The sequence below is a fragment of the Nestor notabilis genome, unplaced genomic scaffold (assembly GCF_000696875.1).
Source record: "Nestor notabilis isolate BGI_N333 unplaced genomic scaffold, ASM69687v1 scaffold463, whole genome shotgun sequence".
NCBI classification, from domain to species: domain Eukaryota; kingdom Metazoa; phylum Chordata; class Aves; order Psittaciformes; family Psittacidae; genus Nestor; species Nestor notabilis.
The window spans coordinates 1-18,662 of record NW_009922139.1 but is presented as its reverse complement, the minus strand read 5'-3'; the positions used below and the strand labels follow the sequence as shown (position 1 = coordinate 18,662).

Below are 18,662 nucleotides of genomic sequence, written 5' to 3'. Positions count from 1 at the left end.
ACCAAGGCAAGACAAGGACAGAATTCTTCAGAGGTACCCTCTGAGGCTGATCAGTTTAAGATAGTGTGGTTTTATGGCTGTGCTAAACCTGTACAAGCAATGATAGTGACTTTTATTTTTTTCCTCAGAAGCTTTCTTAGCTCTTGGGCAGATTTCAGCTGTAATCTTTATTGCAAGTTTTATTTCACATTTTTGCAGACTGTTCACAATGGAGAAACCAAATGTGGTATCTACAGACTGGTAAGTAGGGTACTTCATTAGGGTGAGACAGGTACACAAATTGAAACAAAGGAGTTTTTCCTTGAGGGAAGTGATGGATACAGATATTTCGTGACTCAAGCATCATTTATGGTCATGTTTGCATCATAAATGTTGTTAACAGGTCCTGAGACAAAGGTGAGAAGATGCCAAAGACATGGTATTCTTTCCTGCTGTGTTGGCTGTCCTTGCGGCTTGAGGCTAATCCTGGTCTTAAAGTGAGGATTACTCAGAAGGGGCTGGACTATGGTATGTCGGAGATTGCCAGAAGTTACTTTATGATAAATACTTTATGCACAGAATATAGTTCCTTAATAAAGGTGCAGGGTAGAAACAAGGTTCTTAACTATTGACATAGAATAAATTCCTTTTGTCACCTCACACCAGGAACACCTTTTGTCTCTTCTCTTCCTTATTTCCTTCCTTTTTGTGCACCCCAGGTGTGAATTTATCCCTCTATTGGGGAGTACATTCTCCTACACTCCAACAGTGTTTCTGCTTTATTCCTCATATCAATCTACTTTCATAGAACTAGGATGAGATGGTTATATAATTGCTCATTTTTTTGAAGTGTCAAAAACCTAATTGAAAGTGCAGTATTTTATTGAAGATAATAAGATACAATTTGGTAAAAAGCTTACCATTTTTGAACAGCCAAGTAGCAGCATACCTTTACTCTCATTCATCTGTTTGGTGTGGGATAGCATCTGAATGTGCCATTCTTTCAAAAAAATCTAGTAACTGCCTGCCATAATTTTGCCCCTTAACAGAATGTCAGCAATTTCCAGAATATATTTTCCATATTCTTTCTAATCATGCTAACTTTCACTGTCTCTTACCTAAGACCTAGTCCATGGGTGTGGCGGGCACACAGTATAATTTCAGTTGTTTACAGAATTAATATTAATAATCAAGGTTAACAAGGCACAAATTCAACAAAGGCTGGGTCATGCTAAGGATTAATTGTCATTTATGTTCTGAACATGCTGACAGGCAAACAATAGACTTGTGAAATGAAAAGTAGAAGCTCAGGGTTTACGCCTTTGAGATGAAAGCAAGGATCAGGTCCACTTATTTCTCTGTTTGAGCATTGTTTTAAAGGCTTTGAGGAATTGAGAAGTGCAGGGCAAACACCAGTCACCCAAAACAGAATTGATCTTCATATCTTTTTATGACATACAGGACAAGTCGCTCCCCAGGGATCTCTCATGTCTTTAGAAATGAGAACTCAGCCTGGTATTTCTTAGTGTGAGCCCAGCACGTTTTGTGACATTCAGCCTGGCCTTCAAGTGCTGAGCCAATGCTCCTGCATTAGTAGCAAGAACAGATGTTAACAGTGTGCCTCCTGAAGGTATTTCTTGTATTTGAAGACCGTGGTGCCTTCCATGTCTCTTCTCATTATATGAGATTTGAAGGCTGAGGCAATAGATCCTGCCTGCGTGCTCCTTTTGTGCTGCAAGAACACTCAGAGAAATTCCAGCAGGATTACTGGCTGCTTTCACTGACAGCCATAAGAGAGCTTTAAGTTATTTCAGTGGGAGCCCATATTTTGCTTTGGAGGCAGGAATTCTGAAGGAATCATAATTTATCTCTCCTTTGTAAAAGATGCATTTTATAAAAAGGTATTCCAGTAATGAGTTATCATTGATTACAGTTCTTTGCTTTTTTAATACACTGAAGTCTGGGGGAGAAAAAAAAATACGTATTTTGTATTTAGCAACTGTGTGGCCAAAACCTAAAGAAACTCATGCTAAAAATATCTGAAAACAGAATGTCATTCCTGTATTAAAGTTTTAGCAGTGGCTTTATCAAAGATGAGCAAAAACAAGGAAGGCACCCGGAATTTTGGATTTAAAGATGTTCTGTTTGTTGATTATAGGTCTATTATCAATGCACAAGTAGCATTGAAGCATTCAAAAAAGTAGGGCTTCCTTAAAGCAAGGAGAGAAAGTAAGGAAATAAGTCAGAAATCTGCAGCATGCTGTAATATATAAGGTTAGTGGCAAAACAAATGTAGGCTGAAAGAAATGGGAAGAAAACATTTGAAAGGATTGTCTTTAAATGTCAAACAACTTCCTGTACACGAACAACGATCCAGATAGTTCTGCATTTGACGTGCCAGCACATCAGATGCATGTATCACACTTTTTTCATAAGTGAACACTACATACAGAAGTCATCTTGCTACTTCTTAACTGTCTTTTTCACCCAAAAGCTTTGAGACAATCTGAGGTAAAGGTGATGACCAAGTGTTTCCCAAGGCTATTCACATAGTGAGTGAAGTGAAGGAAGTGAAACAGTTTCAGAAAACTAACAGGACTTTTAGAATATAAAATACAACTCAGGGACAAAGTGATCCTAACAGATGATCTTGGTCTTGGGTTAAATCATTAGTATGTGAGGCTAATAGAAGTTATAAATGGGTGTGTAAGTAGCTGGAAGGAGGTCTAGGGTAAGGATCATAGAATCGGAGCATTTCAAGAACTATGTTAAATGTGATTTTTAAATTATTTGGCAGTATATCTGGACCTTTGGGTTCCTGAATCCAATCTGCAAGGCATGTGCTTTCCTCTGTCCCCTTGTAGGCAGGAGGATTGGGATGGAGCTCCTGAAGCAAGAAGTACAGAAAGAGACTTTCCCAAGCTGGAGTGGAAGGGAGAGTTTCTCTGTTGTTAAGGTCAACTATGTCATTTCAAGGTAAAGTAAATACATTTCAAAGTTTTAGGATGAAACAGCTTATTATTAACACGTAGTAATAAATATGCAGCCTTTTTTTTTGTTACTGTTGTTCTGATTTGTTTTTTAAGTCCTTCCTTCTACCATACTTGGAGATGAGTTTTAGAAAGCATCTGAAGGAGCACCTTGGCTAGTTTTTTTAGGGTTTTTTTAAATCAAAGTTTGGGGCAAGACACGTCTAAGCATGACTATGATAGAGCAGGGGAAATGGGTGGGAAAGATGGTAGAACTGGTGTTATTAATAGTCTGATGCTAGAAAGGACCCGTAGCAGTGAAAATAATTTGTTTGTGTTTGATGAGAGAAAAACAACAAAGGGCTAAGATGAAAATGTGTGCAGTGGGTGGTGTATCTGGGCTAGCATGGCAGGAAGATGACTTGTACAGAATCTTTTTGTGTGGATTTATGATGTGTTAGATCAGGATTTTGATTGGGTAGGGCTCAACACCTCTGCTGAGGAAAATATTATACCAGGAGCAGCCAGCAGAAAAGCAGTTTTGTAGTGTTTCCTACAATTTCTCCAGATAAGGAGACTAACATAAAAGCAGGTTTTTCTACAGCCTTCAATCCCATCTTCCAATAGGCTGTTTTTTAGCTTCAGAAAAACGGAAACTTCTGGGCAAGAAGTACCAATCTGTGAGACTTCATGTACTTTCTACTAGGTAGGGTCTGCATCCTTTCCCTGGGCTTGATGTTTTCTGAATAGCCAGCTTTCCAGCAGGCCTCATTCTGTTATACCATCCCTGTGACCTTAATCCCTGCACATTTGGGAAATCTGTGTTTGGACAGGCTGGAGAAGAAGAGACTATGGGGGTGAAGGTGCATGTGTCTTACTGCATGTCTTCCACTGTCTGCTGGGCAGTGATTATAGAGAATATGGAGCCAGATTATTCCTAGAGGTATACAGTGGAAGGACAACGGGCAACAGACATGAGTTACATCAAGAAAAGTTCCAATTAGAAGTTAGGCAAAAATGCTAGGGAGCACCAGAGAAGGTGCCCAAAGAGTCTGGGAAATCTGCATCCTTGGAGGTGTTCAAGACTCAGGCGGGCAGGGCCCCTCAGTTGTCCCAGCTTTGAGTAGGGGGTTGAACCATAAAATCTCCTGATGTCCCATTCCAGCCTAAATTATTACATGGTCTTCAAAACCCCAGTTCATTCTCCCAGCCACAGTTCTTGAAGTTGGCTGTCTTCCCAGTGGATAACCTGACTTAAGCTCACTGCAAGCAAAAAAGGTTACTAAAGGCATCCTTACTGCTGCCCAAGATGTTATTGGAAAATTATGGTCATTTTAACCAAAAGAAGCTGCTGCCTCCTGCCCCAGGGAAGGTAGAGGAAAGGCAATATTTTCAGAGATCTCTGACAGATATCAGGAAACAATGAGGAATGTATGCTACATGATAAGATTACAGCTGATATCTTTACAATGTTCAGTTTAATTCAACGCACCCATTTGTCAGACAATATGCTTGAGTATCAGAAACATTTGTTTTGGCAGGGAAATCTTCAAGTAAGATTTTGTTTAGAAAAATGGATCCTCTCCAGAGCCCTTTGCTGAGGCAAGGAAGCGGACTGGGGAAAGAGAAACTTTGATGTTCTTCAGCAAATGCTAGCAATCAGACAACCTGGATGTATTTATAGATGTAGCATCTGAGTTCAACACACAGACTTGTTTTACCCCAGCAAGTACATTTCACTTTAAGGAATTTGGTTTTCTCCCAAGGGGAGGTTTTTGTTTTATCCAGACATCCTTTTTTGCCTGGCCAGATATCAAGGGTTTTTTTTCCAAGGATGCTATTAAGTGTAATGGTGCGAGTGTCTTTTTTTCATGAAATATACAAGGGTTAGTAATTTCTGAGAAATACTTTCACCAAAGCATGAACTTTGCCTTTTATAGTTGCAGGATTTTCTGTGATCAGAAGTCCTTCTTACTCTTTTGACATGCAGTCTAATACCTCGCTTTCTGTATTCTGTAGGCTCAGAATTAATGTTGTAGATTTCCCAGAATCTTCTGCTTCCTTTATTCCTGGCACTGGCATTAGTCTGTCAGTGGCACATGCTTCTGCTACAATCAGTGCAGACTGGAAAATGAACACATGGCTGCTGTAAGTATTGTACAGGGAAATACAGGTGGGAGGGGGCAGATCTGGGAGAAGGATTGCAAATGAAATTAAGAAATGTTTTTGGTAATTATTTTTCAGGTCAGATATGCTTTATTACTTAATAGCAATCTATTTGAATAAACTTCTGAAGGGAAAACATCCCTTGCCAACTAATGCTTTTTTGTTTGTTTTAAATTATTCTACCCCTCAAATTGTCTCTTTGGGAAGTATCAGGTCAACCATCTGTTAGTATGCTCAATTTGTCCAGACTATATATTACATGATACATGACATGAACATACAGGACCACAGAGTTTGCAGTGGCCATGTTTGTTACTTTCATTGTACAGTATAACTGGAAGGTTGACTTTATAGCTAATTATTTATTTGCTGGTATAGTGCATACTCTCTTACAAAATGCTCCTGTTAAAGGAAGGGCACTGTCACAATGCCAACCAGTTCAGGACTTTGGAAACTTCAGAATTAAGGTCACTATGAAAAACTGACTTAGCTTCATGAGCCTGTGCAGTATGAGACTGTTTTTAATGACATGATTGAATACCAATTTTTCCACTTTTTTACCTCAGCATTTTTGCTCTAGGATTTTAATATAATATTCTAGATTTTCTTGTGGGCAGGGGGAAGATTAAAACTTCTGGGATATCAGAAAAGTTGGCAAGGTGCTAATCTTTACAACTTTGGGTTAATGGAGTAACTGGTAACAGCAGTAGGCGTTGCTCTGTTTGTGAGCCAGATAGCACAAGATGGATCACCAGGCTGCGTGTTTCACAGCATGTCCTGATTTCAAAGGAGTGTGGACATGCAGTTCTGCATTCGGTCTCAGTACTGGTGGCTGGAAATTGCTGTCACTGTGTCCCCAACCTGTCTGTTGTTCCTTTTGTTGTACCAGTATTGTGAGGACAAGGATTTTTTTCAGCAGGGCAAATGAGCAGTTCCAAACGTGAAGCCAGCTTCCCTCTTGCTAAAGGATAAGGACCTGGGCACAGTCTGGAGAGACCCCAGATGTGCAAAACTCTCAAGACTTCACAGAGAGCAAGGGAAGCAGGAAGTTGGTGTTCAGGATTTGGCGGAGCAGATCATGGTGGAGGTGGTTAAACCAGCTTTGATGGAGTAGAGAGGATGAAGGGGTTTTCTTGCCTTTTTGAGGGGCTGCTTTGTTCAACGTTACATTTTGTGAATGGTTGTACATTTAGACAGATCCAGAATATGCCCATCTCCTCACCCCCTCTGTTCTCTAGTCCTACATGTTGCTTTCTGGGTAGCAGACTAAGAGAAGCCAGCTGAAAATGAGATTTCCAAGGGAGACTATTGACCATCCACCCCTCCTGGGCTGTTTCCAGGGTCAGTAAGATGGGTCTTACCACAACTTTTTAGTTGTGATAGTGTTATCCCTGTGTTTCCAGCTGTTACCTTAGCCCTCTTCTCCACTGTGTCCCAGAGCACTCTGTCAGTTGTAAAATCTCCTGGCAGGCTCTTTGCTTCTGGAGGTATGGAGCCGATCCCTGCCCCAGTGAATCAGGATTCCTCCTGAAGAAGAGCAGATATAAGGATGCAGGAACAGAGGACCTAAGTAGCTGGGCTTCTCCCCATCTCCCAAGCAGCCCAGAAAGGGAGGAGGGTTGAGATCCTTTTGCAGTGGTCCTTGTCACTCAAGGATGGGTAAATCTAGTAGGAAGTATCTCTGAAATCATTTTGTCCAGCCTTCTTCTCAAAAGAGAGACCAGACTAGATGAGGTCAGCTGTCCAGTGATTTTGTGTAGCCAAGGATGGTGATGCCACAACCTCTCCAAGGCACCTGTTCCAGTGTTGCACAACCCTCCTTGGGAAAATGTTTTTTCCTACTGGCTTGTGATACAGGGGTTTGGTCAGGGACTGGAAAACGAGGTTCTGAAGAGTGGCTTTCTCCAAACAGCCACTTAATGCACATACATGGACTGAAAGGTGCAGTTTAAAATGACAGTGGTTGTAGGAGGAACTTTGTGACTGGCAATACTACTCACTGGTTTGGTCAGGGGTAGTCTATGGTTTAGGGCTGAGTTGAGATTAATCTTTTGGGATTACAATTTCTTTCCCCAGGACTTTTGCTTAGCTTGGTAAAATAAAGAGGAAAGCAGAAAGATTCATGGTCTGAGCTTCATATTGACAAGGGCTCTTTCTCTGTAGTATGGTGCAGCTACTATAGTAGGTATATTATACTTTACCCAGGCAGTTACTATAGTAATGCCTGCAAAAAGGAAACCTAAGTAATCAGGACGATGGGATGAAAACTGATGCTTTCAGTGCCAGTTCTGTTACAGTAAATAAGGTTTTTATAGGGTTACTCTAACATCCATTCAGCTCTTCATACACTGTGCAGCTTCCACAATTCCTAATTGTAGTCCCAATACCTAAATTAGATGGTATTTAGGTAGAAGGATATTTTTGCTGGGTTCTTAGTAGGGATTTTTACAGAAAGGAAAATTAGTGTGTTTGGGACTGAACAAAGAATGAAGTAATCTGTATGTTTTAAAGGGTTATTGAAAACCGTTACAGTGAAGAGGAACATATAACAATTGCAGAGTTGAGAACCACTGGGTTATATATTTATTAACTACCTGACTTCTGCTGCTGCAGTCCTGAAGGCCTTCACTATCCTGAGGGACTGGAATGTCTTGTGTTGCTGTGAAATTGACATTTTTGCCAACTTGTCAAATCCTGCACAACACTGGAAGATTCACATCCTGGAAACTGCCACATGTAATCTGTTTCTGAATACCATGCATATCCCTAATCTACTTTAATCCCTAGAAAATCCATTTCTCATTCTAGATGACAGAAGCAAGAAGTGCTTTCAAACTTGATTTATAGGTAGTTTCTTAAATTGTTCCCTTAAAGCAGATGTTTCCTTGACTGAGTTTGTTTCTTTTCTCCAAGCAGCAAAGACCAAGGAGGAATTACTGTGTCAATCTCAGGACTGTTTATTGCAGTTATCATCAGAGTGTCACGGGATAGCACAGGCCACTTGTCCATATTGCTACACAATTGCCAGACGAGCATTAATAGTGTAAAAGTCAAGTTAAATGGTGGATCTAGGTAGGTAAAGAAGGTTTTCTAATTACTTTGTGGGAAACAGCAGGGTTTGTAGCATATTCAAATTCTTAGTTTTAGGGATCCAGTTACAGGATCTGAGTGACTATTGAAGGCTGTGAAAATAGATTTTTAAAGGTCTGTTTTCAAAACCAGGCTCGTTTACTCAGTGTGTGAAGTGTGGTTAATCCACACTTCTTTGTGCATGCGCCAGCAAATGAGCTGACTAGACATACTGCATACGAAAATATGGCCATTTGAGCATATTAAAGAGTACAAGATTCCACATGGAGGTTTACAGGTATGAAGGTGATCTAGGCAGATTATGCCTTTTGACAAGATGACCTACAATTTAAGAATAAAACTTTCAAAAGAGAACATGAAACAATGCTTGGAGTTCTCGTTTTGATTTTCTGTAATTTTTTTGTCTTACTCAAAATGTGGCTAATTGAGCATTGTTTATCAAGATGTTAGCATGAACATTCACAACTTCACGGGTTGCCTTCTAAATAGCTGTCGAGACTGAGAACCCCTAGCATTTATCTGAGACTCACAAATTAAACCAGTCAACTGTTCACTCTACCAATATAGCTGTAATGGCTTTTTGTTAATATAAACAACATTGATGCCCCAGTCTGCTGGATTTTATGTTCCAAGGACTGAGATCCTTGGAACATAAGTCATTGTGTTAATTTCCTTTCCTCCAGCTGGATCTACAGCTTTCTATCTGGTTATCTTGAGAAGCCCATTCACACCAAATTGAATAAAAATGTAAGTTTTCAAAGATGGTTTCAGCTAGCAAAGGGAGGAGTTGAAACACAGGTCTTTCATTACTGACTTGTCTCTCTTTTCATATAGCTATGCCTGAATATCAAATACAAAATCCAAATGATGGATGCACAGCTTAGAAAGCATACAGGTGAGTTGTTCATAGTGCTCAAATTGTAGCCTTTTTTATTAGACACCAAACCTTTCCTGTGTTCACAGAACAAAAAAAGTGAGGGAAGAAAAATACAGCCATACCTTAACCTGTTCTATACCCCACTCTAGAAATCTTTTGCATTCACCTTCTATGTAATATTGAGATTTCTCCTGTGCCTGTAGCAAGTCACCTGTAATTTTTCAGTCTGCTGTAGCTGAACTGTGTTATTTCCTTAGATTTTTAAGATGCACATTTTCATGTTGATCCTTTATGCTCTTGTTACTGTGAACGTAAGAAAACCTGGTCTCAGAAAAACTGAGTTAGCAGTAATCTACTAAAGACCTCACAAACATCCCATCCTGCATGCAGTCCTGTAAGATCTTGTTTTGCACATCTTGTTTTGAGCTAGAGTTCAGTGGGATAACAAGATGGTGCAGGAAAACTCACACTAATCGTGTTTCTCTTCCCACCAGTTACAATTCCTGTGCCTTGCTGAGACGTGAAGACAATTGAAGTCTATGTCCAAAAACACAAATAAGACTTTCACTACTATAATCAATGCCACAGCTTTTTTGCTTTTTTGCCTTTTTGCTTTTTTGCTTTTTTGCTTTTTTGCTTTTTTGCTTTTTTTTCTTGGTGGTTGTAGTGAGGTTTTTTCCCAATACTGTTGGCTGGACAAGGGACTCTTGATGTCAGAACTTAAAGGTTAATGTTAGCTTAGCTAAATTGTTTGGTGGACTTGTTCAAATTTTAACAATGGGTAGCAATTTATACCTGTCTCAGATGGTGACCATAGAAGAGAATAATGGTTTGTAAAGGCAGCAGTCCATCAAGTACTGTATAGAGTTGGAAAACCCAGATGAAATTAGGGGAAGGGTAACTCTGGCAGGGGGAGATCGCGATCACCGACTTGTAGACCACTTATCCCAGGTGTAGCACCTCCTCAAAAGATTAAGGAAGTGAAAATCTTAAAAACTGTAGTGCGCATGTGTATTAATCTACCTGGTATGTGAGTTAGTTTTAGCCAATCTGACTTTTCCAGAAGGAATACTCTTCTCTCCTTATAACATGTTTTTATTTTCTTCTTCCTTTTCCCACCATTATTCTTTTTCAGATTCGTAATTTTTATCATGTCTTTGCCTTTAAACAATAACTGCTTGTGATGTGCTTTTGTAATAACAGATGTTTTGGTTTTATCCATCCTTCTAGTCCTAAACCAGATTGATGCCTTTGCACAAATAGACTATTCCCTAGTTAGTTCTCCTGCAGTCTTCAAATCACACATGAACTTGGATTTGAAGGTAATTTGTCTTTAATACCATCATGCTTTCTGAGACTTTCAATTCTCTTTTGTGTTGATTCATTTCCTTTTACTACAGCTTTACTCAGCCTCTCCAATATTTAATTAGAAAAGCAAAAAGACAGTTGGATATTTTGGTCAAGAGCTATTTTGGAAAACAGATACAATTGTTTATTTAATAAATTTAACTGCATTTGTTAAATAACCAAAGCTATTTCAGAGTTGAAACTCTTCAGAGGTGCTTTATAAACAGCACAAAGATGTTCTTTAGATACACTGCTCTTCCAGTGCTGCTTGGTCTTTGCCTGTTACTGGTGATACATAATCCATGATGGGTACCAGTGTGATTGCAATCCAAAGCATTTGTTTTGAGATGACTCAGTATCTTGTATATGTACAGGTCACACCCAGGAAAAAAGACTTGTCACAGACAGTCCTTGAGCAGCAGGCAGCAGTTCCTTTCTTATCTATTTTTCACCTTTGTTGGCAAGAGATATCTCAGCAACACCCAGCTTTTCTAACAACTCCAACAGTCCTGGTAATTCAGAGCATCCCCATGGCTTTCAAAACTGACTTCAGTTAAGAAGATGTGCTAGAGCTATGGTTGCAACTCTCCCTCTTCATTATTTTGTTCAAGCAACTTTTACCACCCACAAAAACCACTGCAGGCAGGATATACATAGCTTAAAAATACTAAGCAATTATTTATTGGGTACTATAGCTAACTAGAACTTACAGGCTAAGCTTTAACACACTGACACCCCAGTGGGATACCACATGAGTCTTTGTAAGTCAGTTACTAGTTAAGAAAGTTGCTGCTTTTCAGTGCTTCTTGGAGAACAGGCTGCTTCCCGATGGTTATGAGTTGCCGTCTTCCAACTCTCAACTCTTTTTCTTAGGGTTTTATACCTTTCCATGTCATTATTTTTCCTGTTGAATCTTTCAGCTTCTAACCATTACCATGTCAGTAAAAGCACTACTTACTGTCTGTTCTTGCTTTTCTTGTCTTGCATGGTCTGAGCTCACATACCTTCTCAAATTTTAAGAATTATTTTCTTAATATAACTGAACGAAGGTCCCACACCTTTGCAGCACCCAAACTGAGGCAGCTGGACCAGGCCTAAGAGTTAGGTGGTATGAAAGGTTCCTTTGTGTCCCTGTCCTAAGCAATTTCCAGTGCTTTTGGGTGTGCTCGAAGATTTTCTTGAAATGTCACCATAAGAATTAGATTAACAAATGTGTCTTTGCCACAAGAGAAAGAAACTGTTGTCCAGGGGATGTTGGTTTTTTTTTGGTGTGTGTCTCATAGCTGCAGTTCAGAATACTCACTTGAATGCTCAAATTCAAACTTTCTCTGTGATCCCTGTATTTTTCCAGAAGAGCCTGAATTTGCTGATTTTTAGGGCATATCAAAAACTTACTTGCTTACTTCAAGTTTTCTTAAATGTCAAGCTTTTCTTCAGATTAGGAAGAATTCTTTCTGTTCAGCCACTGCTAATGTATTCTGACAGATACAAATGTTTATAACCAGAAACACTTGACAATGATTCTTTGCAGGGCACAGTCTATCCAGCAGGAAATCACACAGACCCTCCCTTTGTGCCAGCTCTGTTTGCTCTCCCGAACAAGGATGATTCCATGCTATACCTGGGAGTTTCCAGTTATTTTCTTAAGTCTGCTTCACTGGCTTACTACAGAGCAGGGGCCTTTAACATCACCATGTCCAAAGAGGTGAGTGGAATTTGCATGTAATAGAATTACATATATCAGCAGTATGGATGGTCAGCAGAGGAGAGTAACACATTATGTTTGCCATTTCACACAGATTTGTGTCACACTTCTACCACTTGTAGGAGGGATTCATGGCATTCATTCTGCATGTTACCATTTGAAAGAGCCAAAGTCCGAACTTCTTGTCAGCTCTACGCAAGGAATGACAGATACGAACATCACAGTTGGTGTGCAAGAAGTGGCAGAAAGAAGCAAAAAAATAGCTTTTTTTCTGCATGTATTCTATATAGGAAAGGGCAAGACAGGAAAAAGTGTACTGAAGTCTGCTGCATGATGGCTCACAACAAATGTATTGGCTATGCTGAGAGCTAGAACAAACCCTAGGACTTAACAGAGCAGCAGATTGAGGTAAGAAGCAGGTACAAGGGAGCTAAGCTTTCAGCTGTGGTGAAGAACACACAAGACATCTCTCATAAACGCTGTTTCCATACTAGCATTAACAGTCAAGAGTTTCCAAGAAGTTTTGCTAACCAAAATGCTGCTAAGAGGATCTTGTTAAAAATTGGTAACACAAATGGCACTGACAAACATCATCAGTGGTCAGCAGCAAAAGACCAATTGAGATTTTTGATTGCCTCTGACAGACTCAATGTATTTCATCTAAGAAAGTCCCAAAGGCAGGAAGTAAGCAGTGTGCCATGTCTGTTCTTTCAAAGAATAACGCTTGTTCGCTGGTAGCTGCTTCTGAAACATGTCCATGCCAAATCTGTCTCTCTTCTGTCCCACAGAGCATTGTGGGGCCCCTAGAAATCACTCTGGGGCAAGGAAATAGTAAATGAGAACATGGATTATGTAAAAGTAAAGTAAACAGGATACATTGTGGTTTGTTTTGTTCTTCAAAAAAAAAACAACTCATTTCCAAGCTGTTAAAATGATCTAATTTACTCCTTTTGTTTACAGCTTGCTACAACATTTAACCTAAATACTGCCTTATTCAAAGATCTTGTTCCTGAGGTGGGTACTTTTACTTGTACAAACCTTTTAAGAAGGAGCAGTAGCTAACGTTTCTTACGGATACTATCTGTCTACTAACTCATCTGCAAAAGTCTGGAAGAGACAAAGAAGTTGAGCTGGTTTATGATTAGTACAAGATTCAAAGATACATGTCTACCCCATCATAACTCTATGTTCTTCCTAACTATATCACACTACATTTTGGTAGTTCCGTACCCCTCTAAGTGCTGGATCTGCTCTCAGTGTTTGAAACAGTTGTGAAGATTAAGTGGTAGACTTCTGTGAGATCAGTCTCATTTCTGTTCCAAGTAATGGTATCTCTGCTACTGGTAGCCTGACCTCTTTATGCAAAGATAGCTGGTGATTATATACAATGGGAAGTAATAGTCATGAGTAGCTAAGTTTACAAATGTGATAGAAGAAACTAAGATACTATGAGATGCTTTAAAAATCCCTAATATGGCATCATTTACTATAAAACTATGAAATTTGTAATCTGTGGCATTGCAAGCTAAAGCTTTGTCACACAATCGTAGAATGTTTAGGGTTGGAAGGGACCTCAAAGATCATCTAGTTCCAACGCTTTCTAGGAGCTTCTCTGTTTTTCAAAAGATTGGCTCTTTTGGAAGGCTGCCTCTTTTCCAAATTCTTTGTATTGTCAGGATAAATTTTTTTCCTCTTCTTTTCTGGAATCTCTCACTTCCTTCATTTCTTCAACATGGACTGCTAATCCCCAAATCTTGAAATCGGTTTTTCAGGAACAACCTTTAAATTACTTCTTTATATATATTCAATATCAGTGGGTCTAAAACTTCATCGTTTGTTTTACAGTCTTTGAAATTCAGAGCATATGTAATGCTAAATTCAGAATTTCAGTTGGTACTGTTAAAATGACGTGGTTTTAATATAGGTTAATGAACAAGAGGATTGGTATAGAGCAGGTGATTATGATGCAGCCACAGAAATTGTGGCTTAAAAAAAGCTTAACTCAGCATTCAACATCTTTTTCCTCTTCAAAATTCCACAGATTGCCCTGAGTTACTTAACAGCATGCCCAGTGCTACTGAAGCTGGTGGCTACCTCACCGCCTGAAGTCAGTTTAAATGCAGACAGATGCATCCTACAGATCACTGGCTGTGTGGAAGTATTTGCTGTTCTGCCACATTCAACCACCCAGTACATCTTTGCGGGGAATCTAGTAAGTAATATGAGCTAGAAGATAACATTCAGTGCTGGGGCTGAACAAATCACACAGTAATCCTCCAGATCCTTTGAAAATCAACATAAAATAGCGTATACTGGTTTGCCACAAATATGCATACTGCTCTGTTGTATTTCACAGGGAGGAAACATGCACCACATATTGTAGAAATTAATAGGCAGGTGCAGAGAGCTACTTATGAGAGCCCTTTTTTTCCATGTGGGACGTTGAGTGATCATTGCAGAATAAATTGTAATATGTAAAAATGTGATTACCTGATGCCCACTCTTGCTAAACTGTTTGTTATAAAATAGTTCAGTGTGTCCCCAGACATCTTTTCATTAGGTTGAAAGTGAACCAATTATGTCAGCCATGCAAGGTCTTAAATGATCCTAATCATAAGGAGGCAATCGGGGCAGTATTATCACTTTGCTCACTCAATCTGAATTGCTGGCAGAAAGTGGCAAATTCACAAATCATTTCACTATCTACATGGACTGACCAAATAAAAGGTTTAGACATTGTGTTTCCAATCACAAAAGCAATTGTATCTGTGCCTGTATCTAAGACAGTATCTATCTGTGTGTACAGTCACAGAGGACTGGTTTTGTTTTCTTCCCTGCAGACAGCCAGTACCAGAGCCCATTTGACAATAACCAAACAGAAGCTGATTATCTCATTACTTCTGAAGAGGTAACTAAGGAAAAATCGGGAAGCAACAAAATGTTGGTTTTCCTCATGATTATACGTACAGTGATCTGAAGATGAATGGCAGGCATCTGTGTCTGGCAATTCCAGAAACATTTGTTTCCCAAGTCTTACAATCACAGCCCGGTACTACAAATGACTGTAGGAGGAGGTTAGTGTCAGAAAGATCCCAGTGGTTCTAGAACTCAGTTGTAGTTTTGCCAGTTTTGGTTAAAAGCTGTTGGCAATCTAATAGTCTTTGGCAAAGTTAAATGCGTGGATGAGCATGAAATCAGTGTGAAATTCCTCAAACGAAGCTCCAAGCGGTGTGTGTCACTTGTGCCTTCATCCTGTCTAGTGAATTCTCTTCCTTTACTTCTTTTCCTCAGGCTCCAATTCTCCCTGCTGCACTCCATTCTTGGCTTCTCTGAGGTAAGTTGATGTTTTCAGTGCCTAGGTAAGGTAGCTGAGCCCTTCAGTGTTAACAGAAATTCATCTGAACTTGTTGTTGGACAATTCTTGGTCTGTCTTGGGATATCATGCCACTGCTCTTTCTGCTTTGAAATAGTATATTCTCTGCTTTTCTTTTTCTTTCCAGTAAGAGGAAATACCTCTTGGAGTGTTTGTTTGGGTTTGGGTTTTTTTAGTTTTGATTTGCTTTGGGGTTTTGTCTATTTGGTTTTGTTGGTTGGTTTTGGTTTGTTTTCTCATCATAAGCTCCAAATATTATGGAATTATTACCATGTAACATTAATTGAAACAATGAGAAATGTTTGCCTGGGTCTGCATGATCTAACAAGCTGTCATAGTTGATTCTGCTCACTTCAGTATACAGCAGCACAAAAACAGGCACGGGATTAGCACTTCTAGCTGTTTCTGACAGCCAGCCTGAATTCACAGCTGGATTGAGTAGACATAGCAGTTGGAGTGAATACAAAGTCAGGCATAAGCTCAGTTTCAGGGATTATCTTAAATCACTTCAATGAAATATCATAAAAAGGCAAGTCGGAAAGAGGGAATAAAAGAAACCCCATGCCATTCGATAGATCGTCCACTGTAGACTGAGAAATGGTCAATATGACTCTGCAGCAGCTCAGCCCAACCTACATCTTTAAGTGACAGGAGGAGGGCACTAATCACAGTGGCATAAGACAGACCACCAGGACAGAGCAGTTTTTGCCACCCTGAGAACAGTTCAGTTCTGAGAACTGGGTTCTGACAGCTGAAATGGGGTTGAACAAATTTAATTCATAAAGTTAAGGTTCAACTCAGATACTTAAAAAATAAAAGAAAAAGACTTCAACTTATTGCAGGAAAACGGGACAGCTTTTTGCTATATGTATTTCACATCTCAGGGCTGCAACTTAAACAAAAAAAGATGTTTTTTTGCCTGAGACTGTCAAGCTCTGTTCTGACCTTTTTTGCATGTCACTCCAGTTCTAACCCTCCATCTCCCCTGTCAAGCTGCAATCCCATAGGCATCAGACAATAATCACCAAATGTGTTTTCCCCCTCACAGCAAATGTCCCTGGCAGAGAATTTTCTGTCTTACGCTTTACGGAGTGCAGTGATCCCAGTAATCAATGGTAAGGACTGTGGCCAGTTCCTGAGTACAGCTGGTGGGAATGCAAGACTGGAACCATAAAAGGGAGTGCCCAGCTTCAAACACTGTGTTATGGCAGGTTTTCTGTCCATTTGGCTGTATCTGGGCAGGTCTACTCTATGCTGGACTTCGGTCCCGGTCCCTCAGTCACACAGATCAGGTGCTAGGACAGAGTAGGTCATGGCTCACTTCCAAACACTGGGCTTGGGTTTCCTTTTCACTGGAGGCACTGTAGCTGAGGCATGCTTGAATCTTGTCCTTACAGTCAAGCCATGATCATAAAATGGCCCAGAGTGGGGAAGCACAGAAGCATGCTTGCATCTTTGGGCTTCAGGGTAGCATTTCTAACTTTATCACCTCCCTCTGCATTTGTCTTCACTTGGCTGCCACAGACAGGACAAAATAGAAAATCAGCTCAGTGGGATGCAGAGGGTGAGGGATGATGAAGACATGAAGGTGGGAAGAAGCAGGTGGAAGAGTACAAGAAGGTGCCTATGAGGTAAACAGAGGTGAGGAGACTGCTGGAGAGAAGCGAGTGAGTTTTCCTCCTTTGATGAGGAGAAAGAAAAGAGAATCATAGAATGGTTTGGGTTGGAAAGGACCTTAAGATCATCTAGTTCCAACCCCCCTGCCATGAGCAGGGATTCCTCACACTAGAATGAAAGGCAGGGATGCAAAAGAAAAAGAAAAGCAAATACAAATATGGTTGGGCTTGATCTGAAGATTTAGGGATACATGAGAAAAAGAGGGACAGACAGGATTAGAGGATCAGATAGACAAGAAAATGAAAAGAAGATGGGGAACAGCAGAAACCAGATCTTGTGGGGCAGGTATCTGAAGAGGAGCAAAAGCAGGTCCCAGAGTTGGATAGCTGAGAGATCGTAAGAGGTTTGTATGCAACTTTTTCACAGGATTGTTTGCTTTTTAGCACATAGGAACAGTAGCTCCCTTGAGAGGCACAAGGGCAGCTGGTTAAAGGGAAATGGCAAAACAAATTGAGTTCCTTGAGAAAGATGCATCTGAAGTACATTTTGTAGTTACATTCAAGTGTATTTATATTTTTCCTTTCCGAAGATAAACTAGGAAAAGGATTTCCTCTCCTTAACTTGGCCCACACTACCCTGACTGGACCTGTAATAAAAATTAATCCGGTGAGAAGCCCAATTTCTTGTTAAAGAATACTGCACATTTTTGTATGTTTCTGTGTTGGGTAAGTCTAAATGTTGCTAATAGTAAAAGCTTTAACTATATATGAGATATAAACCCCAAACTCTGGATCAAAAATGAACCCTCCATCCTCCCACCCCTAGCAGTTGTAGGTTGTAAAGTGTCCACTAGCCCTTTGGGGTATGCCAGCATGGGGACACCACAAGGACAGCTCTGCTATTCCCAGCAGGATTTAGGAGCAGTGATTATGTGAGTCCTTACTACTATGACCATTCTGTGACCTGTGCTTATAGGCAACCTGAGTGTCTCTGTGGTGTTACTCAGCCTTTTGGAGGTCTGTATTAACTTACATTGGAGCCCATTCCTAACTTAAAGTTAACTGAAGTTCAGGAGGCATAAGGCCACTCTTGTCTCCTGCCCTGCTCAGGGTCTTACCACAAGATCTAGTCCCAGAGTACTGACACTGACTATGTCCGTTTCAAATGTGAGGTAATTTTGTATGTTCTTCTTTCCTCAGGGTCATCTGGTGATTTCTACAGACATTGATTACAAACGTAAGGAAGGGGGAGATGAGGGCCTTCACAGTCACTCCTAATGTCCCTTTGCTTTTAAACAGTAATAAGACAAAAACGTAGTCTTCCTTCTGTTTCCTTGTAGGGAGTAGATGGTGTAACTTAGGGAGCTGGCTTCTCGGACACCTGAGAGTGCTGTTCAGAGAGGATTTACACAGATGAAGTTTTAGGTGGCAAAGGGTGGATATTCATGTTGATGGCACTGTTCCGAAGCTCACCACATGTAGGAGATGCTCAGCACCAGGTTATTGTCCTGGCACCTTAGGCTTAGGAGCAAGGGCTGGA

At 40.2% G+C, this 18,662-nt stretch overlaps 1 protein-coding gene across 1 annotated transcript; it reads left to right on the top strand.

The window, feature by feature from the left end:
- Positions 1–404: 404 nt before the first annotated feature.
- LOC104403354 (BPI fold-containing family C protein-like) lies at positions 405–18,359 on the top strand (the record flags this gene model as incomplete). Its single annotated transcript, XM_010011461.1, has 9 exons — positions 405–507; positions 2,844–2,955; positions 8,888–8,951; positions 9,039–9,099; positions 10,312–10,403; positions 11,960–12,133; positions 13,094–13,147; positions 14,175–14,345; positions 18,323–18,359. Coding segments are annotated over exons 1-9 (868 nt in total), but the record flags the coding sequence as incomplete, so codon positions are not given.
- Positions 18,360–18,662: the final 303 nt, after the last annotated feature.